This window comes from Pogoniulus pusillus, chromosome 18 (genome assembly GCF_015220805.1).
Source record: "Pogoniulus pusillus isolate bPogPus1 chromosome 18, bPogPus1.pri, whole genome shotgun sequence".
Classification (NCBI taxonomy): domain Eukaryota; kingdom Metazoa; phylum Chordata; class Aves; order Piciformes; family Lybiidae; genus Pogoniulus; species Pogoniulus pusillus.
This window is the reverse complement of record NC_087281.1, coordinates 630,885-657,868: the sequence shown is the minus strand read 5'-3', so window position 1 is coordinate 657,868 and position 26,984 is coordinate 630,885. Positions and strand designations below refer to the sequence as shown.

General features: G+C 43.7%; 1 protein-coding gene and 1 long non-coding RNA gene across 5 annotated transcripts in view; one reads left to right on the top strand and one right to left on the bottom strand.

The window, feature by feature from the left end:
- The window catches only part of LOC135183333 (uncharacterized), a 541,852-nt gene that overhangs the window by 508,625 nt on the left and 6,243 nt on the right, over positions 1-26,984 (top strand). Inside the window, exons 1-2 of one of the 2 annotated variants that reach the window (XR_010305519.1) lie at positions 14,064-14,214; positions 16,664-16,692. This is a non-coding gene — a long non-coding RNA (uncharacterized LOC135183333). Of the gene's footprint in view, positions 1-14,063; positions 14,215-16,663; positions 16,693-26,984 lie in introns of those variants that run through there. The other variant, XR_010305518.1, reaches the window with a different exon arrangement.
- PDE10A (phosphodiesterase 10A) overlaps positions 14,064-26,984 on the bottom strand; it is a 410,304-nt gene continuing 397,383 nt past the window's right edge. For all 3 annotated transcript variants that reach the window (XM_064158232.1, XM_064158231.1, XM_064158233.1), the window contains exons 21-22: positions 24,926-25,014; positions 14,064-14,190 (exon numbers count right to left, since the gene is read on the bottom strand). In XM_064158232.1, the coding sequence (XP_064014302.1) occupies positions 14,073-14,190; positions 24,926-25,014 (207 nt within the window). In that variant the 3' untranslated portion in view covers positions 14,064-14,072. The remainder of the gene's footprint in view (positions 14,191-24,925; positions 25,015-26,984) is intronic.

Here is a 26,984-nt window from a genome sequence, read left to right as displayed (position 1 = left end):
ACCAGGCCTCGTCCTCACATGTTTGTTCCAATAAAGCAGCTCTTGCCCAACACAGGGCTGGAGGGGAAGGAGAGCGAGCTGGCCTCAACGTGAGCTCGTAAGAGATAGCAGAATTATGGCATTGAATAACAATCTTCTAGTCCCTAGAGGATTTTTTGAACCCTGTAGTCCCCAACCTAGGAGAGAAAACCTCAACACAAAAGCAGTCTTGAGTTCAGCTGTTAGGCTGAACCTTTAAGGTCAAAATGGATGAGACGAGGCAAAGCACAAGGTAAAGCACAGAGCAAAAGCAAGCAAATTGTCTGCTATAAAATGGTTTTCTTAAGCAGCTGAGAAGCAGAAATTCTGTCATTTGTCCCCTTAGTGACTGTCAATAGACTGATGGAAATGGGGAACACCTCATGCTTGTGTTTCCAGCTGACAGCCAAAGTGAACACATGCTTGTGTTTCTGGATGATAGCCAAGGTGAACACCTTGTGCTTGTGTTTCCAGCTAGGGGATAGGTCTACATCATATTTTTATTTCTGGTGGTATGTGAGAGGCCCATAAGAAAGTAGAAGTTTCTAATGGTACCAGGCAACATGCACAGAACAGGCCTTTTCCTTTCTAAGGCTTTTCCTTTCCAATGCATGTTAAGAGTAGTCTGCTTCTAAAACTTCATCTTACTCTGCCTCTAGAGTCAATAGTAAAAGAAAGTGCTACCCTGAGGAGTAACTAGGTCTTTGAACACATCTGTGTAGCATCAATACAAGAGGATAAGAAAGAACATGCTTAACAAAAAGCAGGGCTTAGGAAAGGCAGTCTGAGAGATGCTGAAAGGATGTTGGAATGGGCTGACAGAAACCTCATGTAAGTTAAAGAGGAGAAGTGCAGCACATACAGCTGGGATGGTCTAACCTCACATACTTGCACATGCTCAAGGTGAGCTGAATAGATAGCAGCTTTGCAGAAGAGTACTTGAAGGGTCCTTTTGAGCAAGTTGTACAAGAGACAGCAGTCTGACTTGTGAGGAAGGCATCTAATCGCATACCAGGCTACCTACACAAGTGCACAGCCAAAGTGCTTATTCCCCACTACTACAAACTGGCACCACCACATCTGAAACAGTGTCCAGTCTTGGGCCCTACAAACCAAGCAAGACATTGACAAACTGGAGAGTGTCCAGCAGAGGAACACAGACTGCTGAGGGGCTGGAGCACAGGCCACCATGTCAGAAACTTTTTTGTCTAGCCCAGAGATAAGACCAGCAAGCAAAGGCATGAAAGAAGTTGCAGTCTCCTACTGCAATGACTGGTAAGGAAGGGAGTCTCTTCTCAGTGGTGCATAGTGAAAGGGCAAGGGGTCACAGCCACATGTTGCAACAAGGGGAAAAAACAGGTAGGATGTAAGGAAAATAATCTTCACAGTAAAGATGCTCCAGCACTGAAGCAAGTGCCCGTTCCACAGAGAATCTGTGAAGTCCCCACTCTTGGAAGTCCCTGTGTCTTCGCTCCAAGAACATCTTTAAGCTTGCAAATGAAGCACTATAACGTCAGGAAACACCCTGATGTGCTTCCCCCTACCCTCTGTCCTGTACATTCCGTCTGTGCACTGCAGGTGGCAGAGAAGCAACAGGAAGGAAGAAGAAGCATTTATGTAGTTACACTGCCTGAAGCATGTTAGCGAGGCAAGGTGTGTAATCTCTTTTATCAGACCAATTGATATAGTCAGAAGAACTTGTATGGGATTTCAGGCACTCAGGTACTTCTTCAGTCCAAAAATAGAATCAGCCCACTTCAGTGCTAAATGCAGGCTGAAAACAGTTACTCTGAAATTAGCTAGCTATATTTATCAACTAGACCATCTGAGAAGAAGCCCACATGATTGGCATTTGCAGAGCAGAAGAGATGTTAACTACATTTTCATCACTCCTCTTTATATCCCTCCTGAGGGAGGCAGGGGGATATTTTTCCCTGTAGAACATGAGAGTGGAAGAGAGGTTTGAAGTGTGACAAAGCAGTTCAGTATGGCTGGGCACAGGTTCCCAGGAGCTGGGGAAACTTGGGACGAGCAAAGGAGAACACATGTATGTATGCCAGAGCCTTGTGTGAGGCTTTGGATGATGTCACTGAGCAGGTGTGGCTCCACAGCATGTCCCACACCCATCCCTGCTGGCCGGCGCGGATCACGCACACGTGGTAGGTCTGTACACCAACTGCAAGCTGGGCAACGGCCTCACCCACTGCATCCCTGGTACCCCCCTTACAATACAACAAATGTGCCACCTGGCCCTTCAGACACAACTAACTGGCTGATAGGAAACAATGCCTCAGTCCCGACGTGCTCACCTGAGCCTCCTACCATCAACAGGGCCTGGCGGAGACCTGGGGCTGTGCTGACAACAGAGTCCATCAATCAGCACAGAGAGCAGCAGGATGACCTGCTGTCCCCAGGGCCCCCACCCAGGACTGAGGGAAGCCTCTGTGCCTGGGCCCTGCCTTCCCTCAAGCACGTTTCAGCCTGGAACTTAAGGACAGAACCAGGCTTGATTTGGAATTGTCCCTGTGAGGTGCTGGTCTGGCACCTGCTGTACCTTCTCAAGCCTACAGCAGGGCCCTCAGGTTTACTGCAAGCACTCACTCCTCCTGCACAAGCGTTAACCTCTGGTTAGGAACCATGCCCTCCAGAGCTCCAGGTGAGCGCAATGCACCCACACAAGCTTTTGGGACAGCCACTTCATCTACTCTACAACTGCCTGAAGGGAGGTTGCAGCCAGGTGGGGGTTGGTCTCCTCTGCCAGGCAAGCAGCAACAGAACAAGGGGACACAGTCTCAAGCTGTGGTGGAGGAGGTCTAGGCTGGATGTTAGGAGGAAGTTCTTCACAGAGAGAGTGATTGGCATTGGAATGGGCTGCCCAGGGAGGTGGTGGAGTCACCATCCATGGAGGTGTTCAAACAAAGTCTGGCTGAGGCACTTAGTGCCATGATCTGTTTGACTGGCTAGGGCTGGGTGCTAGGTTGGACTGGATGATCTTGGAGGTCTCTTCCAACCTGGTTAATTCTATGATACTCAGTTGGTCATTGTGCTATTTACTAATGCTTCTTGCACTAATTACTGTTTTGTCCAGTTTTGTTTAAGAATGGCTCAACTTAGACTACTTCCAAGCCCTCCCCACCCCAGATAATCATCATCATGCATCCCTTCTTTAAAAGCATATTATGAAATGAAAAATTCTGCCCCCCCACATTCAGTTTCCTCCACATCTTTAATCAGAACTGCCTTCAAAGTTTATCTCAAAATATATGTTCCTTATGTAACTAGAAGTTAATTCATTTGGACACAGTGCCTAGCTGTTAATTCTTTCCTTCCTCCTCTCCTGCCCCTGCTATTACTGAGAACAGATGGTATGGCTGCTGGTCTCTAGTTTGGTGATGATACTTTTCATTTGTCATCCTTTTATGACAAGCTCCCAGTCTCACAAATCCATGAACTACTGCTTCCACCAGAAGTTTTCAGACTCCTCAGAAGCACCCCAAGGACAGACGAGCAACTTTATTCTTGATTTGGTCATTAGCCCTTAGAATTATAGAATCAGCCAGGTGGGAAGAGACCTCCAAGATCATCCAGGCCAACCTAGCACCCAGCCTTAAACAATCAACCAGACCATGGCACTAAGTGCCTCAGCCAGGCTTTGCTTCAACACCTCCAGGGACACCGACTCCACTGCCAGCTCCCTGGGCAGCCCATTCCAATGCCAATCACTCTCTCTGCCAACAACTTCCTCCTAACATCCAGCCTAAACCTCCCCCGGCACAACTTGAGACTGTGTCCCCTTCTTCTGTTCTTCTCTCTTCTTCCCTCATCTTAATTTGCTCCACCACAAGAATCATAGAACTGTTTTAGTTGGAAAAGACCTTGCAGATCATCATGCCCAATTGTCAATCCAAGCCCACCATGCTAACTAAACCATGTCCCAAAGTGCCATGTCTATTATGGCCAACTGTCAACCCAACACCACCATGCAAATTAAGCTATGTCCCAAAGTGCCATGTTGTGCTAGTTTGAAGCAGGGTAGAATGTTTTGGTGAGAGAAGGTAGATAATTGGCTGAAAAAGAAAAAACATTGGTGATGTCTGCTTCCCTCAGAGCCTTGCTGAAGAAGAATGTAAACATTAGATAACTCTCTCGCCATTTTTTTTTTTGCATTTTCTGGCTGGCTTCGGACTCAGCTGCAGCTCCCTAACCTCACTGCCACTAACCTTGCTGCTTAACCTCTTGGCTGAACCTCTGTTCTTCCTTAAAACTGGGGTAAGGTTGAGAGGGGCAGGGGGAAGGTGCAGGGGTGGTTGAGAGCCCCTCCTGGGGACTCAGGTTTCTGGGAGGGCAGTTGTGTTTCTGTATTACTTTTTCCTTGTCTATTTCTGTCTATAACTGTATATACTGTAACTATCTGCTTGTACATTGTGCTGCTGTAAATAAATAGCTTCATTTATATTCCCAGAGCCCGGCTGAGTTAGCTGGGGTATTTCTTAAAGTGTGGTGGGGGGGGCGGGTAGCAGCCAAACCACCACACATGTCTATCTACATAATGAGGTTGAGGGATGGTGGCTCCACCACTTCTCTGGACAGCCTGTTCTAATGATGATATTATCCAAATTTCAGCAGGGAGAAGGCCCAAAATTAACAAAGTTCCACATTTCATAGAATCATAGAATCAACCAGGTTGGAAGAGACCTCCAAGATCATCCAGTCCAACCTATTACCCAGCTCTGCAGGTGGATGTTCAGAGGGAGGACTGAGGTCCACCCTGTAACTTCTCATTCTATCAGTCAAAGCACAGCAAGAGTTGGATTGTAATGGGAAACAGGGGAGAATGTCAGTTGTGTATAGACAGAAGCAAACCTAACTGTTTGTTTGTTTGTTTGTTTTAAACCTAAGAATAATAATGCAAGCTCACAGGAATCCAGGCTTCATCAGTTCTGTGAGTCAAAGGAATACCTGTTTGGGAACATAGTGCAGGCTTAGGCCCTTTGGGTAAGCTTTCACATAAGTTCTGCTCTTGTGGATTCCACCAGTTATTATCACTGGGAGCAGACTCAAGCCATACCACGGATCCTTGTCTCATGAGACTATTTGGTTTGGTTGTGTCTGTTTGTTGCTTGGGCAATTTGCGCAGATTGTCTTACCTCTTCCCTGTCAAACGGAGGGTGTGGGAATGCAGTGTGAGAAGGAATGATAATGGCCAGTCTGTGACCATTCAGCCTTGGGTCCCACAGCTTCAGGATGCCTCTCATGGGAGGGGAGAGATAGTGGGACACCTGGTCAATAAGAAAAACAAGACATGAAGTATGTCAAAGACTGGGTTGTTCTTGCCTAGGTTATGCTAATGTGTGGGTGTGTGCTCTGTGCTCAAGACTATATAAATGGAGTCAGAATGAGCAATAAAAGCCTACAGTGGGACTCACATTGAATTGTGTGGAGTCCATGTGGTATCCCTCGCTAACAAGAGGGGACTTGCAGGCATACTGAGCACCCTCAGATCCTAACAACACAGCGTGCTGGTTTGAAGCTAGCTAGAATGTTTTGGTGAGAAGAACTAGATTACAGGCTGTGAAAGGAAACAATGGTGATGTCTACTGCACTCATAGGCCTGACGAGATGTATAGGAACTAGAAATAAAACCATAGATTAACCACTCTCGCTGGGGTGCTGGCTGAGCTGCATCTCTCTAACCTCACCCTCCATTTTGGACTAATCCACTTTGCTTCCTAATCCCCTGGCCAAACCTCAGTTCTTCCTTGGGACTGGGGTAAGGTTGAGAGGGGTAGGGGGAAGGTGCAGGGGTGGTTGAGAGCCCCTTGTGAGAGCCCTCAGGTTTCTGGGAGGGGAGTTGTGTTTCTGTATTACCTTTTACCTTGTCTATTTCTGTGTATAACTGTATGTACTGTAAATATCTGCTTGTACATTGTGCTAGCTGTAAATAAATAGCTTCATTCATGTTTCCAGAGCCATCTGAGTCTAGTCTGGGTGATTGCTAAAGTGTGGCGGGGCGGGGAACACCCAAACCATCACACACAGTGACAGTGATGTGCATCAGTTTCTGGGTTAGACTGCCTTAAACAAGCAGCATTAAATGAGGTGCAGTACCACATAGGCAGATGCAACCCTAAGAGAGAGAAGTGACTGCAGCTTTCCTAAAGTTTGTCCTGCCCTGCCTATACCCCATTTCCATCAAGCCGGGGATCTGCCACATGCTGAAAGCAGTTGAGAAAGTTATTTCTAAATATTTAATCATTTTAAACCACCAATGTTTTGCTTTCTGGATTTCATTTTTCATAGTTTGTGAGGTCTGTCTCTGTATGTGTTCACAGCCTCATGAGATTATGTTCTTTTCAACAATCTCATGACAGACATTTGAAGTCTATGTAATCTGGAGTAGTAGCATCCAGGCAGTTTAATACCAAGTTAAATGCAATTGTACTCAGCCATTTTTCACACATCACCTTGTCCAGTGGAGTTTTCACAAGCACCTCCCTGTCACCATTTTTTGTTATGTAGAAATAACAGCATGTTACACCTTCTCATAGGCCACTTGTGTTTGAAACAGACACCAAAAGTAACGTAGGCACAGTGCTGAAGAACTGTACAGCCTATGAGATTTTAACAATTTTGAAGCATGTGCTTTTCATACATACACATATATGTGTGTGTGTATATGTATATATATATAAAATACATATATATACACTTGTGAAAAAGCCTGTGAACGATTTGGATCTCCCCAGCAGCACCATGTGGAGAATTGCACTGTTCCTGTGCGGATTACAAACTCTGGTGGAATATTCTATTTAATTATTTCCTCCCCCTGCCCAAGATCAAAGTTAGACTGGTGAAACTGATTACAGGATCACAGATCACAGGATATTAGGGGTTGGAAGGGACCCAAGATTATCCAGTCCAACCCCCCATGCCAGAGCAGCACCACACAATCTAGCACAGATCACAGAGGAACACATCCAGACAGGCCTTAAAGGGCTCCAAAGAAGGGAACTTCACAACCTCTCTGGGGAGTCTGTTCTAGTGCTCTGTGAAGTAATTCCTGACAATTCAGACAAATGAGTAGAGGATCTTGCAGAGCACTTGGATGCTTTCAAATAAGTCCAATTTGAAGTTCCTCAAAACCAACAGAAATACTCCTTTCCTCCTCAGACTTCAGTGAGCTTCAGTTAACATACACACTTTTACATCTTCCGAAATCTGCAGGGAATATACTCAGGAACTGATTTTTGTTGGCCTCTGGTGATGTTTTTCCGTAAGAAAGGGCTAAAAAGGAAAAGTGAAAGAAAGCACATCAACCGGGCACTGGTCATCAATGGCAAAGCACTATGCTGTGCTACAGGAGCTATGTCAGCATGACAACCAGAAAAATAAGACAAGGGGCATGATTCAGTGCTAGCAATTTGAAAAGCTTGACCAGAAACTCATCAGTTGACTTCAGCCTACAGTTACCTGCCAAAAGTATAGAAACAGATGAAAAGGCCTAAATTAACAGTATTCACAAAACCAATCCTCTCCTATTGCCTGTCCCTCAAAATCATAGAATCAACCAGGTTGGAAGACACCTCCAACATCATCCAGTCCAACCTAGCACCCAGCTCTAGACAATCAACCAGACCATGGCACTAAGTGCCTTAGCCAGGCTTTGCTTGAACACCCTCCAGGGATGGCAACTCCAGCACCTCCCTGGGCAGCCCATTCCAATGCCAATCACTCTCTCTGCCAACAACTTCCTCCTAACATCCAGCCTAGACCTCCCCCACCACAACTTGAGACTCTGTCCCCTTGTTCTAGTGCTGGCAGAAGAGGCCAACCCCCACCTGGCTACAGCCTCCATTCAGGTAGTGGTAGACAGCAATGAGGTCACTCTTGAGCCTCCTCTTCTGCAGGCTGCACACCCCCAGCTCCCTCAGCCTCTCCTCACAGGGCTGTGCTCCAGGCCCCTCACCAGCTTTGTTGCCCTTCTCTGGACACGTTCCACTATCTCAACATCTCTCTTGAATTGAAGAGCCCAGAACTGGGCACAGTACTTAAGGTGTGGAAAGTTTAAACTCAAATGAATAAACTCTTAAAGATGCATAAACTGTCAGTACAGTTTCTGTTTCATCACTTAAGTCATCCCCAGCAGCATGTCCTTGCAGCAAACAAAGCTTTCTCAAGCACTGGTCACAACAGTACAAACCCAAAACTTGATTTTGACAACTCCAGGCAATAGTTAAAACTGAAACAGTTGCCCTGGAAACTTGTTTTAAGATAGGTTGCTCTAACAACATTGAGTGCATTCAGTGAGGAGAGAGATCAGAACATCTGGAGACAATGCTGGGAACTAGACAGGTCACATTGAAATTTCTATTCCATGATCAACACCTTTTGCTGAGAAGGAAAGGGCTATACAGAGTCCTAGAGATAGCAGGCCTGAGGTCTGTAAACAGTTATTTATGCTATTTACTGAGCATGAGCTCTGCAACAGGTCTTTGATGCAAATCACTGATTTTTGTTCTCTCCCCCCTCCCCCCACACACACTTTTTTCCTCCCACCTATTACATAAATAATCTGATAATGTGGTGTTTGCAATTTTGCTTTACAGTTCCCTTAACCTACCTTGTAGTTTCAGAATATTGGTAACTGTCAAAGCACTGTATTAGTTTGGACTAACAATACTTAAAAATTTGAGTGTGGAATTAATTTTTCTTCAGCATCTGAGCATCTCCAGAATTCCCAAAAGGTAGCAATCGATTCTGCATTAGTGCTTCACAAAGACAAAGCATGGATATCATAAAATCATAGAATCAACCAGGTTAGAAGAGACCTCCAAGATCATCCAGTCCAACGTAGCACCCAGCCCTGTCCAATGAAATAGACCATGGCACTGAGTGCCTCAGCCAGGCTTTGCTTGAACACCTTCAGGGATGGTGACTCCACCACCTCCCTGGGCAGCCCATTCCAATGCCAATCACTCTCTCGGGCAAGAACTTCCTCCTAACATCGAGCCTGAACCTGCCCCAACAAAACTTGAGACTGTGTCCCCTTGTTCTGTTCTCTCTTCTTCCCTCATCTTAATTTGCTCCACCACAAGAATCACGGAACTGTTTTAACTGGGCAGCCCATTCCAATGGGAAATCATTCTCTCTGTTATGAAAGCATGGCACAACAGCAAGGCATCAAGAAGGCAAACAGGAAAGTGCGATCCCTTTGCAGTTTGTGACAACATGAACTTGCATTAAATGATAAAATAGACCTAGCTTTAAGAAAAAGAAGAATGAAGCTATGTTGGGAAAACACACTACAAACCAAAAAGTGCAATAACAGGAAAAAGCATCTTCAAAATATACCATGATGGTTTGAATCACTTTCTCCTGTGGTTTACTTGTGGTATAAACAGACAGACATGCACATACAATTCCCACCCTTCACTTCCAATAACAGCAAAAATAAACATGGAAAATAATATTCAAAAAAAACCCACCTCTGTATTCAGTAATATTCACACCAAAGTATATGTATAGATAAATCCATTAAAAGTATGAACATTTCTAAATAAATTTGATGTATCATACATATATTTATATGTATAATTACATATCCACAGAAATGAGTCTCGCTGTGCTAAAGCCAGCAGGAAAAGCAAAACCAGGTTTCACAACAGGACACACCCATATATGCAACATTTACTGGCTGTTTGGTTTGTGAATTTATTTACAACTGAACTATATCATAATAAATGCTTCCTGGTCTATTGTACAAATGTAATAGGAAAGGTTTAGGTTGGTTTTGTGGTTTGTTTTTGTTTCTTTTTTTAAATACAAAGACTGCAAATGAATACATGAAAAAAAATTACACACCATGTACAGTATTTATAATTTATAAATGCAAAGTTAAGACCTCTTTAAATTATTGCACTTGCATATTTTTGTTGTGTTTTTTTACAAAGGTTGCTTATAGGTATCATATATATACGTGTGTGTGTGTAAATATATATATAAAACAAATCCTTCAGCTCACTAAATGTAGTAAAGTTGAATGTTTGACACCTTGAAGTCCGTTCTTCTTCACGTAACAGCCCAACCTTAATTTTGAATACATGAATCTACTCTACAAATCAGTTTGATCTACCTTACAAAGCAGTCTGTTATTTTAGGGTTTGGTTGGGTTTTTTTGATGGAGTATACACCCGTATTACAATCGAGCACAGTTTTTGGTCAGAAAGCAAAATGAGTTACGATGTGCCTTTGCTAGATTGGGATATATAACCTAAAGTTGGTTAACTAACTTCCTTGTAGCAGTGTGCAGAAAGTCTTTTCTGTGATTAGAACGAACAAATTCATTGTTCCGCTTCACAGAACTGCTCCTATATCACAGTGTTTGAGGTGAATGCATTATTTCAAGAGGGTCCTAATTGTTTTGAGCATCAAACAACCTCTGTTTTTTCACATGATATTCGCTACCCTTAGGAGTCTAACACTAAATGCTTTGGATGGCAGACACAGCAAACTGCTCATGTTGTTTTAAGTTTAAACACAGGAAAGGACTCTGTGCCATATAAAAACATGATTTCCACACTGCATGTCCCCTCCTATGTAAATATCTTCTATCAAATACTCCAACTATAAAAACCCAACCTATTCATTTATTTAATAATTACTTAGTAAAAAAAAAAAGAAAAAAGCAACCCCAGACTACTACCATGAGTTGGATCATTACAGCAGAATGCTTCACTACAATACAAAATTCATAGGTTAACTGGAACAACAGTGTCTCTGTCAGTGCTGCAGCGCAGTATGCAACATCCCAGATGATTATCATGCTATGTCAACTAATTTTCTCACTTAGTGCATACCTTTCAGGCACCATTTCAGAATACATGAGAAACGCTCAGATATGGCTTCAGTGCTTTTATATTTACTGGACTTAGAAGGGAAATTGGAATTGTTAACAACAAAAAAATGTAGTTGTGGGAGTACAAAATCTAACACAGGGAAGCAGAAATCTAGTAGGTTTTCTCATGCATTCCTATTGATCTTGGGGAGGACTAGTTTTAACAGGATAAAAACATGAGAAGGAATGGCTTTTGGCAGTTTAACTTAATGAGCCAGAAGTCTTACAGATGTAGATGTCTTATTCTTTAGAGTTCAAGGACAGAATTTTGAACAATTAAATCCTAACATGTGCTTCAGACATGAAGTCTGAATGCAACATCAGGTTTCAATCCTTCATGGTTTTGACTTTGAAGTATGGATCTAAGTTTTTTTTTCTCTACAGATACATTTGCATCTGAACTCTGTAAATGCTGACAGACTCAATTTGCTTAGAAAATCCAGCCCATTGCAGCCATTTTCTTGGTCTATTTGCTAACAGCAAGTAACATTTTGTTATAACCTTTCTCCTCTTCCACATCAGGAAAACAAACCAAACCACAAACACTGGAGCCAAAAGTTTTAATACTAATGGACATTATACTACAGCAAACATAAATTTTGATGTGGTTTGGGTATTTCTCTACTAGAAAACAACCTGATTGGCTTGGAACAGTAAGAGAACAACTTATTGCCAATCTGACAAATTTGCTAGAGAGACCTGTAACGTATCAGCATTAACAAACTTCAAAACACTAAATCTTATGTGATACTGACAACTATTTTGAATGGAAAAGAATAGAAGTAGTGACATTATCTTTGCCCCCAATAAGCGTAAGATTAATTCAAAGCTTTCTGCAACAGACAGTGTGACAAGGAATATTTTTGCAACACTTTAAGATGAGCATCCAAAGAGAGAGAATAACAGCAAACAATATGTAACTCACACAGGAAAAAACAGCCAGTTTTTGGGGTACCTGAATTTCAGAGAGTATTCTTATGGTCAGCATAGATGGTGTCGCCATGGATGGCATCTCAAGTACTTAGTGGATGAAAGGTTGCATTTTTTAGTTAAAAACAGAACTGCTAAGGAGTAAAGTTGAAGACACAGCATGAGATACAATTTATTCTGCTTTGCTGTAATTGTTTCCTGACTGGTTTTGGGGTGCTTATTTTCTTTTTAATTCCAAAATAGTTTGCTGTGGTTAACAATTAATTTCTGTACTTAGAACTAAAAAGGCAAACTGAAAAAAACAAACAAACTTGCAAGGCTGCTGCTATGTGACCTGTGTGAATTATTCATATAAGATAACCTCATATTGAAATCTCAGCCTCTGGAATATCTGCATACTGCAAAGGTTTGGGTGCATTCATACACTATGCAATTACGTGTCACCTATTGTACACATACCACTATGTGCTCGACCATAACAGAAGGCAAAACTCAAGAGGCCAAGTCATTTACATGAAACCCATAAGCTGGCATGCTTGTAAGAGCAATACAGCTCAACACACATGAGATGGAAAATGAGAGCCTGGGTTCTGTCTTTAAGTCAACGCTATTATGTGTTGCAGTTACACAAAAGGCCTCGTTAGCATGGAACCACTACATTACCTGTGAGAAAGCATATAACGCAGCATAGACTGTATGGGAAAGGTACACAAAGACTGTGTTTTCACCTCCTGTGTCGACCAATGTGAAGATTTTTTTTTCTCCTTTTTGAAGAGAAAAACAAAGGCAAATCAACTGCTGTTGGAACATACTCTGTGCAACTGCATGAAAGAAGAGTAGCGTTAAATGTAATGCCTTAAAGTCTGTGCCTAAGTTTGTAAGGCTGAAGACAAAGTCAGCACAGAACTGTAAACACAATATTTTAAGAGTATTTTTCTTCAGTCACTTATTCATTCACTAAAAGAGGCAGTTCTAAGCCTGGAAATTTTGCTGAACTAGGGGAAAACAGCTAACAGACAAAAAGAGAAGTTTTCTAATTCCGCTCACCTTGGGATGGGGGGAAAAAAACCCAGCAGAAGACATGCAATGTTATTGTGCAACACAAAAACTAGTCAATACAAAACCATTTTTGATTTATTATGATGGTACCACAATCTCTCTTATCTGATCTGACTTTTCTAACAAGGCTTTTATTACCCAATAGACAGCATACTTCAGATATGCCTCTAATACCTTTTAAGACACAACTTATCAGGCAACAAATAAAAATGACTTAATTGTGTGCTAACAAGGAAATCTTTGCTGTCACATTGAGATTTTGATTCTTCTGTCTCTATGGATACAAAACCTCCAACCCAAAACTTGACTCTCATATCAGAGATAAATATGCAGTATTTCCAGTGTTTTAAGGAAGGAGTTGCCTAGGTTTGTAAATCCTTCTGAAGAACAAAGCACCACCACTCGTTCTTTCAGCATTTACCTTGTGACTGACAGACAGTTTGCATTATGATGCTTAATGAAGTACTTTAAAACTTTAACCTGAATCAGTTTTCCCTTAGTTTGCAGCAAGAGAAATCATTGTAATCTAAGCATGAATTAGAGTCTCTAAGGATTCTGCTGGAGTTCAAACTGATTACAAGTAGATCACACATAAATATTCACAACAGCAATGGATATATTGTTCTATTTATAGCCAAGAACTCCCAAGTGACACTGGTGTTAAAGCCAGCCACAGTACGGTATAATAAAAGTACCATTGAAACCTCTACTAGAAAGATACAATTTAGAAGTACCCCCTAAGATTCCATCCCCCCATCCCAACCCTCCCCCCCCCATCAGTTTTAAATTAAGGCCTCAGCAATGTAGCCCATGAGATAAGGCCAGTCTTTTGTATTCACAAGTTCTAAGTTCTCTTTTGATAGCTGACTTCAAAACATCTTGGTTGTCGTCTTTCCTCTGATCACGCTGTGTCACTGATGTAGGTCAGGAGACTGGCTGCCAGTGTCACTTAGCTGAGGTAACTCCATGGGTGTTACCTTCCTAAGCACATCTGCTGCTTTGCTGGCATTCTGTAGATTCTCCTCTTCCTTTTATTGTGTGTGTGTGTGTTGTTTTGTTTCTGTTTGCTTTGTTTTGCTTTCAAATAAAAACGAGACAAAAGGAAAAACCAATCCCCATCTCAAGGAGGGATGCTTTTCAGGTTAAAGAAAGCGGCAGTGGCTGCTGCTGCTCAGTCGTCGATCTTCACAGGAAGTGAATCTGAGGTCCCAGGAGCAAGGGACTGAGAGGAAATCCATATGGAGGCTTCCTCACCTCTTGTTACTTTCTCCCACTGGTTGAGATTGTCCCTGGAGATGCAAAAAAAGTCAGAGGTAAAGCACTGGCACAACAGAATTTGTTCCTAACAATACTGTCTGCTGTACTATACTTCAAGGTTTAGGGTGTATATAAATACAAATCCTGCCTGACAACCTTGGTGGCCTTCTATGAAAAGGTCACACCATTTATAGATGAGGGGCAAGCAATTGATGTCATTTACCTGGACCTAGGCAAAGCCTTTGACACTGTCCCACACCACATCCTGGTCTCCAAGCTGGGGAAACGTGGGTTTGATGGGTGGAGCATAAAATGGATAAAGACCTGGCTTGACAGTCACACCCAAAGAGTGGCTGTCGATGGGTCCATGTCCAACTGGAGGCCAGTGACAAGCAGAGCCCATGAGGAATCAGTCCTGGGACCAGCCTCGCTCAGCATCTTTGTCAGTGACATTGACAGAGGCATTGAGTGAAGCCTCAGCAAGTGTGCTGATAACACCAAGCTGTGTGGTACAGCAGACATACTGGAGGGAAGGGATCCATTCAGAGGGACAGGCTGCAGAGGTTGGCACAAGCCAATTTCTGGACATTCAAATAGAACAAGTGCAAGGTCCTGCATCTGGGTGGAGGCAATCCCAAGCACAAATCCAGGCTGGAGAGTGACTGGCTGGAGAGCAGCCCTGAGGAGAGGGCCATGGGAGCACTGGTGAACATGATGCTCAACATGAGCCAGCAGTGTGCACTTGCAGCCTGGAGGGCCAACCAGATTCTGGACTGCATCAGCAGAAGTGTGATCAGCAGGTGGAGGGAGGTGATTCTCCTCCTCTAATCTGCTCTGCTGAGACCCCACCTGGAGTACTGCATCCAGTTCTGGAGACCCCATTACAAGAAAGATGTGGAGGTGCTGGAACATGTCCAGAGAAGGGCCACAAGGATCCTCAGAGGCCTTCAGCACCTCTGCTATGAGGAAAGACTGAAAGAGTTGGGGCTGTGCAGTCTGCAGAAGAGGAAGCTCCCAGGTGACCTTGCTGTGGCCTTCCAGGATCTGAAGAGGGCCTACAAAAAAGCTGGGGAGGGACTTTTTAGGCTGCCAGGGAGTGACAGGTCTAGTGGGAATGGAGCAAAGCTGGAGGTGGGGAAATTCAGACTGGAGGTGAGGAGGAAGTTGTTGAGCATGAGAGTGGTGAGAGCCTGGAATGGGTTGCCCAGGGAGGGGGGTGAGGCCCCATGGCTGGAGGTGTTTAGGCCAGGCTGGCTGAGGCTGTGTGCAGCCTGCTCTAGGGTAGGGTGTCCCTGTCCATGGCAGGGGGGTTGGAACTGGATGCTCCTTGTGGTCCCTTCCAACTCTGATTCTATAATTCCATGAAATAAGGTAGTAGGGGAGATAGATTTGGAGTCTAACTTTAGTTGTTCTTGTAACTCGTATGTTGCTTTGTCCAGTCAAGATGGCTCTGTGATCACTGCACATTGCCAGTTATGTGTCATACATTGCACTGCAAACGGAAACACCTTCAGTAGACCAAGGAAGTTCACCTCTGCGTTCTGCATGTGCAGATTACTGGCATGTCCTTTAACTGAGGGGAGGAGAAGACCAACATTCACCCAAACCTGTGAAATATCAGAAATACTGGTATCACCCGAGCTTGGGAAGAAACTGGTCTGATTATTGAGAGTCCTTTCCTTGGAAATTTGGTCTCGAATCTCTTCTAAAAAGTATTTTGGTGACTTAAAATTAATTTCCAAAGCATAGTCCTTTCATTCTTATTATCAACTAAAACGTTACAAATAGTTCCCTGTGTGTTTTCAGAAACAGGTAACCAACTGGAGCTTTGTGTTTAAGCTGCTCTTGATGTGATTGAAGTGGACTTTGGAATCTTTCCTGTGGCAGATGTCTTCTTGCTGAACAGCTGCTTTCCCTTTGTGTTCAGAAACAGGACTCAGTCTTTTAGCTAGTGCTCTGGTGTTCTGCCTGTGGTGGATTACAAACATGCGTGTGTGCCTGCTCGCGTTCGAAAGGGTAACATAGACATAGAGATGTAAACTCTGTGATGTATTTGCTTCTAATGTCTTCTGCTAGATCGCACCAGTGATCCTTTCTGGTAGTGTTAAGGTCACAAGGCTTTTTTTCCACTTCCCAAGAAGTCAATAGGAAGAGATTCTTTGCAGAACACAACACCTGAGTCTGCTCACTATATTGCTTGTGTATGTAGGATGTTGGTGTGGTTTTTTGTAGCAAAGGGCTTTTACTTCTCAGACTGTGGCACACTGATAGTTGTCTTAATGAGCTGGAATATAAATGCAGTAGCATGATACAAGACATGGGTTTAGCTAGTCTGTGAATTGATTTATGAAATGTAAGTAGGAAATTTTGTATTCTTAAGAATTCAGGACAGCATTCTTCAGTACTTTATCCTAGTGCTTCATTGAGTTTTGTACAACAGGGCAAGAACTGTTCTTCATTCGTGTTCTTCAACCATTTCTAATTGTGTGCTTTATTTCCTCTTAGATGAATCAACTCCTAAAGAAGTCAGCAGGGTAAGTGCTACTCTCTGTGCTCTCTAAAAGCAAGTCTAGTCTCTGAGACCTGCTGTTCACTTGAGATTACTTTTGTGCAGTCTCTGGCCAAGATTTGACTCTCTGGACGTAGTGGATGTCCAGAGCGCAGGGCGGGGGGAAAGGCAAAACAGAAAACAAACCAAATCAGACAAACAAAAAAACCTCCAACCCACATACCAAACCAAAGAAAGCAAAAGAAGAAAAGAAAGATTAACTGCCTGACTAGAAAACAGCTCACAAGAAAAAGAAATGTTAGGAACACTTGATTGGCAGTAAGGGAAAAGCAGTTTTACACGAACAAATTTGGAGTTCCTGTGCTTCCATTTTCCTGATTGAGGTTTAAAAAGATACTTGACAGAAAATCATGAGTATATCAGCAAGACTAGTTAATCATAGCAGCAAGACTAGTTAATCATAGCAGCAAGACTAGTTAATCATTGCCTCACAAGTGTCAGAGGAAAAAAGGGAAAGAATATGCCCTACCTCCTAATTCCTTCTGAGATGTGCTGTGGGTACGGATGAGCTAAACTCTTTAATTTGAAACATTCTGCAGTATATTATATGAAATGTAATGTAAAGTCTTTTAAAAGCATATTCATTAGGGAATTCCTGACTCTAGCCTCACATGCCATTGACTCTGTCCTGCAGAATAGATAGGGGAACCTGTTAGGCACTGGAGCTTTCGCTGGGAATGGAAAACAATAGTACAGGACTATCTGTTGTCCACAGCTGTGCCCAGTTAGCCTGAAGCACCCAAGTGCTTTTTTCATGTAAGATGAGGGAGCCACTTACAGTTTCCTGAGGTGGAATCATGTTCCTGTTTTGTTTCTCTTCTTGAGTATATTGCATATACTATTTCGTATTCCCAGAAGAGGCACAGCAGTGTCAGACATGGATTAAAAGTAAGGCTGACTGAAGCACTGTAAAAGCTAAGTGATTTTGCTCTCAGAAGAAGTCATGTGGGAAGCACTAAGATATGGAAAGAATGGAAGAAGACTGGAAACCTCTGGAAACCTTGATAGCAGGCGGTTGGTGTAAAAGAGAACTGAAGTTACCTCTTGTGAGGTTAAGAAAAAGATTAAATGATGTCTACAATGATTTTTTTTCAAGCAGAAGTTCTACATATGGGTGATGTGCTGTGGATGTATATGGGAATTAGGTTAAAATTAGTGATTTAGTAATTAAATGATAACGTGTTTTCTGGTCACTCCTTAGTATTCAGCTGTTATTGCAGTTGAGTAAATACCTGTTGGTGCAACTGAGTCACAGAATCATAGAATCAGCCAGGTTGGAAGAGACCTCCGAGATCATCCAGTCCCACCTAGCACCCAGCCCTAAACAATCAACCAGACCATGGCACTAAGTGCCTCATCCAGGCTTTTCTTGAAGACCCCCAGGGACGGTACCTCCACCACCTCCCTGGGCAGCCCATTCCAATGCCAATCACTCTCTCTGCCAACAACTTCCTCCTAACATCCAGCCTAGACCTACCCCGGCACAACTTGAGACTGTGTCCCCTTGTTCTATTGCTGGTTGCCTGGGAGAAGAGGCCACCCCCCACCTGGCTACAATGTCCCTTCAGGTAGTTGCAGACAGTAATAAGATCACCCCTGAGCCTCCTCTTCTGCAGGCTAAACAGGCCCAGCTACCTCAGCCTCTCCTCATAGGGTTTGTGTTCCAGGCCCATCACCAGCTTTGTTGCCCTTCTCTGGACATATTCCAGCACCTCAACATCTCTTGACTTGAGGAGCCCAGAACTGGACACAGCACTCAAGGTGTGGCCTGACCAGTGCTGAGTACAGGGGCAGAATAACCTCCCTTGTCCTACAGGCCACACTGCTCCTGATGCAGGCCAGGATGCCATTGGCTCTCTTGGCCACCTGGGCACACTGCTGGCTCACAAAAACTCTGTAAAATGCAGTTAGAAAACATGTCTCAGTTACCCCATTTGAGCTCTTCAGTGCAAAACAAGCAAGCTCTAGAACCCTGATGCCTCTTGTGTCTGCCCTGCCAATCACCCACTCTGTGTCTCACCCGTTCTGCTCCCAGCCATCTCAGCCCCTTCATACATAGTGTGACTCATTTTTCCTGAAGATGGAGGCTGTCACCTCCAAGTCCTGGGATCAGGAGAGTGCAAAGGATAGTAAAGATGTTCTGAAGTAAAGATATTCTGCCTCAGTTCTTTCAGCTATCAGTCACTGTGCACTTGCATACTATGGTACACTACCTTTTTGGCTTTGCTAGTTTATAGCTGTCTCAAACAATGCCATGTATTGTAATTTAGATCCTTGTAAGACATCTTTTCTTCAGTGGTAGCTCAGACAGAGGTCAGCTTAATTAAAGTCTGAAGGTAAATTAGAATTTGAATTGGGAAAGTTCTATACATAGAAAATGTTTTCTACAGACAAAAAGGCATGTTCATGCTGACTGGAGAATGATGAGCTCTGAAGTCATTGAGTACTGCATTCGTAGGTAATTTCTGAAAATACCTGCAGGGAGAAGCTTATACTGTAGGGAAGTCTAATGAGAAGTCTAATGTATAAGGAACAGTCTGGCCAGCAGGACAAGGGAGGTGACTCTTCCCCTGTACTCAGAACAGGTCAGGCCACAGCTTGAGTGCTGTGTCCAGATCTGGGCTCCTCAATTCAAGAGAGATGTGGAGGTGCTGGAGTGTGTCCAGAGAAGGACCACAAGGATGCTCAGAGGCCTTCAGCAGCTCTGCTATGAGGACAGAATGAAAGAGTTGGGGCTGTGCAGTCTGCAGAAGAGGAGGCTCCCAGGTGACCTTACTGTGGCCTTCCAGGATCTGAAGGAGGCCTACAAAAAAGCTGGGGCAGGGACTTTTTAGGCTGTCAGGGAGTGATAGGACCGGGGGGAATGAAGCAAAGCTGGAGGTGGGGAGATTCAGACTGGAGGTGAGGAGGAAGTTGTTGAGCATGAGAGTGGTGAGAGCCTGGAATGGGTTGCCCAGCGAGGTAGTTGAGGCCTCATGGCTGGAGTTTTTTAAGGCCAGGCTGGCTGAGGCTGTGGTCAGGCTGCTGTAGGATAGGGTGTCCCTGCCCACAGCAAGGTGGGTTGGACAGATGGGCAGAGTCCAATGGGATGGCATTCAATAGCTCCAAGTGCAGGGTGCTGCACTTTGGCCACAACAACCCCATGCAGAGATACAGGCTGGGGTCGGAGTGGCTGGAGAGCAGCCAGACAGAGAGGGATCTGTGGGTGCTGATTGATACCCACCTGAACATGAGCCAGCAGTGTGCCCAGGTGGCCAAGAGAGCCAGTGGCATCCTGGCCTGCATCAGGAGTGGTGTGGTCAGCAGGAGCAGGGAGGTCATTCTGCCCCTGTACTCTGCACTGGTCAGACCACACCTTGAGTGCTGTGTTCAGTTCTGGGCCCCCCAGTTTAGGAGGGACATTAAGATGCTTGAGCGTGTCCAGAGAAGGGCGACGAGGCTGGGGAGAGGCCTTGAGCACAGCCCTACGAGGAGAGGCTGAGGGAGCTGGGATTGGTTAGCCTGGAGAAGAGGAGGCTCAGGGGTGACCTTATTGCTGTCTACAACTACCTGAGGGGAGGTTGTGGCCAGGGAGAGGTTGCTCTCTTCTCTCAGGTGGCCAGCACCAGAACGAGAGGACACAGCCTCAGGCTGCACCAGGGGAGATTTAGGCTTGAGGTGAGGAGAAAGTTCTTCCCTGAGAGAGTCATTGGACACTGGAATGGGCTGCCCAGGGAGGTGGTGGAGTCGCCGTCCCTGGGGCACTTCAAGGCAAGGTTGGACGTGGCACTTGGTGCCATGGTCTGGCCTTGAGCTCTGTGGTAAAGGATTGGACTTGATGATCTATGAGGTCTCTTCCAACCCTGATGATACTGTGATACTGTGAATTAGATGATCCTTGTGGTCGCTTCCAACTCTGACTGATTCTGTGATTCTATGTGGCAGATCTCTTCTAATTTTTATGTCACAGCTTTGCCAAAACAGTTGATAAAGCACCAAATAATGAGTGGAAAGCACAGAGAACAGGTGAGACGATAAAAAGCTCTATTTTGTGTAGATGGGGGAAGGTAGCTCTAATGAGTTTATTGAAGGAAGCTGGTGCCCTCTAGGGGACACCTACACCATTTTCTCCAGGCAGACGGAAACTTGATTCGTCTGTGCTCCAGGCCAATTTGGAAGTCATGAAGAGAGCATTAATACAGCACTGTCACTCAGCTAACAGAATCACAGAATGATAGGGGTTGGAAAAGACTTCTAGAGATCATTTGGTCCAGCCCTAAGCCTACAGCACTCAGGCACCAAGGATCAGAAAAACTGAACTCACACTATTTGTAGGTCCTTTTCCTGAAACTAGGAAAATAGCAGTAAGATACACAGCCAAAATCATAGAATCATAGCATCATAGAATCAAGCAGGTTGGAAGAGACCTCTGAGATCATCCAGTCCCACCTAGCACCCAGCTCTAGCCAATCAAATAGACCATGGCACTAAGTGCCTCATGCAGGCTGTTCTAGAACACCTCCAGGGATGGCAACTCCACCACCTCCCTGGGCAGCCCATTCCAATGCCAATCACTCTCTCTGACAACAGCTTCCTCCTAACATCCAGCCTAGACCTCTCCTGCCACAACTTGAGACTCTGTCCCCTTCTTCTGTTGCTGGCTGCCTGGCAGAAGAGACCAACCCCACCTGGCTACAGCCTCCCTTCAGGTAGCTGCAGACAGCAATGAGGTCAGCCCTGAGCCTCCTCTGCTGCAGACTGCACACCCCCAGCTCCCTCAGCCTCTCCTCACAGGGCTGTGCTCCAGGCCCCTCACCAGCTTTGTTGCCCTTCTCTGGACACATTCCAGTATCTCAACATCTCTCTTGAATTGAGGAGCCCAGAACTGGACACAGCACTCAAGGGGTGGCCTGAGCAGTGCTGAGCATAAGGGAAGAATAACCTCTATTTTAAACTATATCAATTTCAGACAAAATTGAAAGACCAGAAGGCGAAGGAGAATTCGTTGGTCTAAATTAAAGGGAAAAAAAATCACTTCACCTCATCTTCAAAATAACTGTCAATAGGCTTACCACTTTGGTAAGCCTACGGAGTGTTTGGACTACATAACATAGGACACTGAAACACAGATGGTTGGTAGTTTTGACCTGCATAGAATGCCGCCAGAATATTAACAAGTATGGAACAAATGACCAGGCAAGAAAACTTCCTAGGTGCTTAGCTGCTACTTTACCTTGTGGAAATTAGGGACTGACAGTTTTCTTTTTTGGTAAAAGATGTAGCTAATGTGATTCATTTGCCTTTGTGCTGTCACTGAAGCTCTGGCTCCTAAGTGTCTGGAATAAATGCCCAGAGGCTCTTAAAATAAAAACCTTGATGCTGACATGCTGCCTTGGCTGATTCTGCTGCTATTATTTGCAGCTGGTGTCTGCATTTCAGACAACTCAAGGACACAGCAGCTTAAATACTGTGTTTCAAGAACAAGTATCACTGGCAAAGGGGTGATGTCAAAACTGGTTCAGTCAGCAGCTGAAGCAATAGCAAACAGGAGTGAGGCTCTATTCCTCTCCTCACACAGCTACACATCAAAAATAAAGGAAAAAGAAGTGTAAGCACAAAATCAGCTATTTGAAACACTCAAAAATAACCTAAGCCTTAAAATAACACACATTTTAGTAACTGGAGGAGTTGAAGTTATATCTGGGTCCTTGATTAGGGAATGGAGCAATGCTGTTCAGTCTTAAGCACTCAATTTGAGTGGAAAAGTAATACTAGCTTCTTACTGAAGGTATTGGCAGGTTTGTGCAAATGGTTCTACAATAAATACAAATCCATTTTTAAGACCTCCCATATAATTGTGCTAGTAACAACTTCTCTCACATCCAGTGCTGAAGTTACTTTATTAATCAGACTCTGCAAGGCACTTCATATTAACAGTATATAGATACTGATCTAGTGAGTTAAAGTGCACTCAGATGTTGACAAATAGTAATTCAGAAGAAATAAAAATGTTCACATCTCTAAAGCAGCTTCACAATGTCTGTTAGCCTAAGAAGAAACAAGTAATTGAAAACATTCACAGTAAGTGCTGCTGCCTTTCTAATGCTGGGTGTTAGAGTTCATGCTGCTTAGTTACGTAAATAACATAAAGCTCTGAGAACAGTTTTGCAAAGGACAATCTGAGTTCCAGTTATGTGGATTGAATAACTGACCATTTAGCTTTCAGACATCAATACAGCTGAAGAAATGTACCTCTAAGCAAGGATTGCAAAGTGGAAGCAGTTAGAAAACTTCCAAAATCTCAGACTACCTCTCAGTAACACATCTGTATGACTTTGTAGGGTAGGAAGGCTCTGTAGAAGGATTTGAACAGGCTGGAGCAACAGGCTGAAGCAAAAGGCATGAGGTTTAACAAGTAGTGCTGGGTCATGCACTTTGGCCACAACAACCCCCAGCAGCCCCCTACAGGCTGGGGGAGGAGTGTCTGAAGAGCTTCCTGGTGGAAAAGGACCTCGGGGTGTAGGTGGACAGCCAGTTGAACATGAGCCAGCAGTGTGCCCAGGTGGCCAAGCTACTTTCTTAGGACCAAAGACTAATCTAAGGATCACCTAGCCAGACTGCTTGAAAAAGGCAGATCTTGGCAATTTCATCACAGTAACTGTGCCTCAGACTTGTATCCTTTTTACATCTCTCTTTTAAGGTGTATACTGCACTTTCATTTAAGATGTTCACCTGATTTTATTCCAAATACTAAAAAAATCACAAATCTTGTTTGAACATTTGGGCTTCACAGAATTTCTTAGATTGAAAATGACCTTCAAGCTCATCGAGTCCAATCATTAGTTTCACACTGACAAGTCCTTGACTAAACCATATCCCTCAGCACAACATCTCATCACTAGGAATCACTTGGACATGATCAGATTGCTGGCATTTTATGAATCAAATGCTTTTGTTTAGAAAGTACCAATTACATTGAATTGAAACGTTTGCATGAAACACGCTTGTGCTAGTTTGAGCCTAGCTGGGATATTCTGGTGAGAAGAATTAGGTGGCAGGCTGTGAAAAGGAAACAATGGTGATGTCTACAGCACTCACAGGCTTGCTGAGATGGATAAAAACAAGAACATAAAGACAGATAACAGAGTTGCTCTTGGGCTCTGGCTGCATGCACTTCTCTCCCTAATTTGCTAACTAATCTGTCTGCTTCCTCACTTCCCTTGGCCAAACTCACCTTGAACGTAAGGCAAAGTCTGGCATAAGGTAGAGGGGTGGAAGGGAAGCAGAAGGGTGGTTGGGAGCCCCTCCTGGGGACTCTGGTTTCTGGGAGGGCTGTTGTGTTTCTGCATCACTTTTCAACTTGTATATTTCTGTCTATAGCTGTATATGTTGTAAATACCTGCTTGTATCTTGTGCTAAGCTGTAAATAGGAAGCTTCATTCTTTAATTTCCAGCTCAGCTGAGTCTAGCCTGGGTGATTTTCTTAAGTGTGGGGGGGTGGGGAACACCCTAACCATCACAACTGGTTTCAGGTTTTGTCAGGAAAGTTTGCTTAGGTCCAGGATATAATTACTAGACTGAACTACCTACAAAGAGATCCATAATCATACCAGGGCAACAGCAGCCAATTGGTTAAGGAGCCTTGCCTTTTTTTCAGAAGGTCCCAAGCAACATCCCAACTGATAGATAGGATAAAGTTATATATGTCTCTCCCACATCCCAGTGGTACTACTCTTATGGTCCCAATTACTGAATATTCTGGACATCTTTCTTCTGTTTTTTAACAAAAGTGTTTTAACATGAAAGAAAGCCACATGTCAAACCCAAGTTTTTTGATTGAAACCAAATTCTAGCCAATCTTAATTTTGAGAACCATGCAGAAGTAAAAAGGACACACAAAGAATTTGCACTGAACCAGGCTAGACAAGGATACATAAGCACTGAACTCATTTATCTCTAAATGCTTTTAGCACAAAAGACATTTTAATCAGCTGTGCCTGTAGATCAGCTGAGCTGGCTGAGACTATTTGCTGGATAGTCCCAGCCAGTACTCCCTGCCTCTGGGTTGCAGCATGGATTGACCCAAGATGCACATCCCTATTTATCTGCATGCAAATTCTAAGACCAGAAGGCTGTATTTCCAGAGAAACTTGCAAAGCATATTTGCACGTTTCCTTCACCAAGCTATGTGTTCTGCAAAAACTTGCACATTTACCCACCTGCATGCTCGAAGTAGAGGCCCAGTTGGAGGAAAGATCTGTGCAAGTGTGGTGTAACATGGGATCGCTACAGCATTGTAGAAACCAATCTATGAAAAACAACAGCAAAAGAAAAAGAGCAGTTAAATGTTGCCATACTACAACACTGACAGTTAAGAGAGAGCTAGCCAAAAGTTCTTGACTACTTCCTTAGTTATTATATGTGGTCATATTTCTACATCTTCATTTAATACCTGAATACTTTACAATTAAGAACTGACAGTGAAGTCACTGGCAATTATGAGTTGCTTACTGTGCTAGTTTAGAGGCTAGCTGAAATATTCTAGTGAGAGAAATTAGATTACAGGCTGTGAAAGGAAACAATGGTGATGTCTGCTGCACTCACAGGCTTGCTGAGATGGATAAAAACAAGAGCACAAACATAGATAACACAGCTGCAGTGGCTCTCTGCTGTAGCTAGTATCTGTACTTTTCTCCCTACCCTGCTTTCTGTGTAACACATCTTTGTGCTTTCTAACTTCCCCTTGGCCGATCCTCCAAACTCACCTTGCACATAAGGCAAATTCTGGGATAAGGTAGAGGGGTGCAAAGGAGGTGAAAGAGTGATTTAGAGCCCCTCCTGGGGACTCTGGTTTCTGGGAGGGCTGTTTTGTCTCTGTATTACTTTTTACCTTGTCTATTTCTGTCTATAGTTGTAGATATTGTAAATATCTGCTTGTATATTGTGCTAAGCTGTAAATTGAAAGCTTCATTCCCTAATTTCCAGCTTGGCTAAGTCTAGTCTGGGGGATTTCATTAGAGTGGGGGGGCAGGTAACACCCAAACCATCACACTTACCCGTGTGTCTTTTATGACTAGTCTGGCTGTTTCCAACAGGATTTTCTAGAGAAGCTCTTAATCAATTCAACTAATTTGATCAGCATCTCTCTGGCTTTTTTGTGTCACTAGTGGCAGGAAGTGGGTGCAGGTGGTGGAGCCATTTTTGCAAAGGTTATTCTTGTGATGAAATATTTCTCTTGAAAAGGAAAGTTGTGCAGCATTGCTACACTATGGTCAGATTCTGGACTGATGTCCTCCTGAATATGCACTTCAAAGCTCAATTTACTTAAGACACTAAGGGCTTGGCACCTTTGGAAAGTTACTAAAAGGTGAATAGTGTGATCAATAACTGGTTTGTAATTTCTTCTCATGTATGTGGTTCAGTGATGTATTTCACCAGTATCATTCAAATCTATTTAGAGAACATCAAGGATATGTGATTCATACAGGCTTAAGGGCCTGTGACAGCTGCCATGTTGCAGCTCAACTGTTATGACACAAGGCAATTTTTAGAAAATGCTACTTTTATATTAGTGAGGATAAAAGGTTAAATTCAGATCCATTATAACACCACTCATTTAAGACAGACTTTCACAATAGTTACAGTAGTGTACTGTGATCCCTTTATCAGTGGGGAGTGTTTCAATGACTTTTAGTGAAACACCAGTATTGTATCGTGACCAAAGCATTTGATAATAAGCCCTAGGAGGACACAGGGCAGCCCATTCCAATGCAAATCACTCTCCCTGGCAACAACTTCCTCCCGACATCCAGCCTAGACCTCCCCTGGCACAATTTGAGGCTGTGTCCCCTTGTTCTGTTGCTGGTTCCCTGGGAGTGGAGACCAACCCCTGCCTGGCTACAGCCTCCTTTTAGGTAGTTGTAGACAGCACTAGTAGTGCATATGGAATAAAGTATCAGAAGATAAAAATTTCCAGTCTTGCTTAGGAGATAATTAATCTAGATTGATTTTGTGATACCTTGCAATTTCTAATTAATTTTAAATATCCTTAATTTCACAGTTCATTAAATGCCTCCTGAGTGTGAACTACTGACCATTACAGGACAAGAGAGCACTGAAATTAAAAACCCACCTTACATATATCTCTATATGTACATCAATGGACAACAGAGAATTTTATTGTATTTTTATCTGCCCAGATCTGCCAAAGGACAAGACAGCTTTTGTGTTTGCTGTCAAAAGTTAGTTCAAAGACTTCTTTTCCCTCGAATTTCTGTT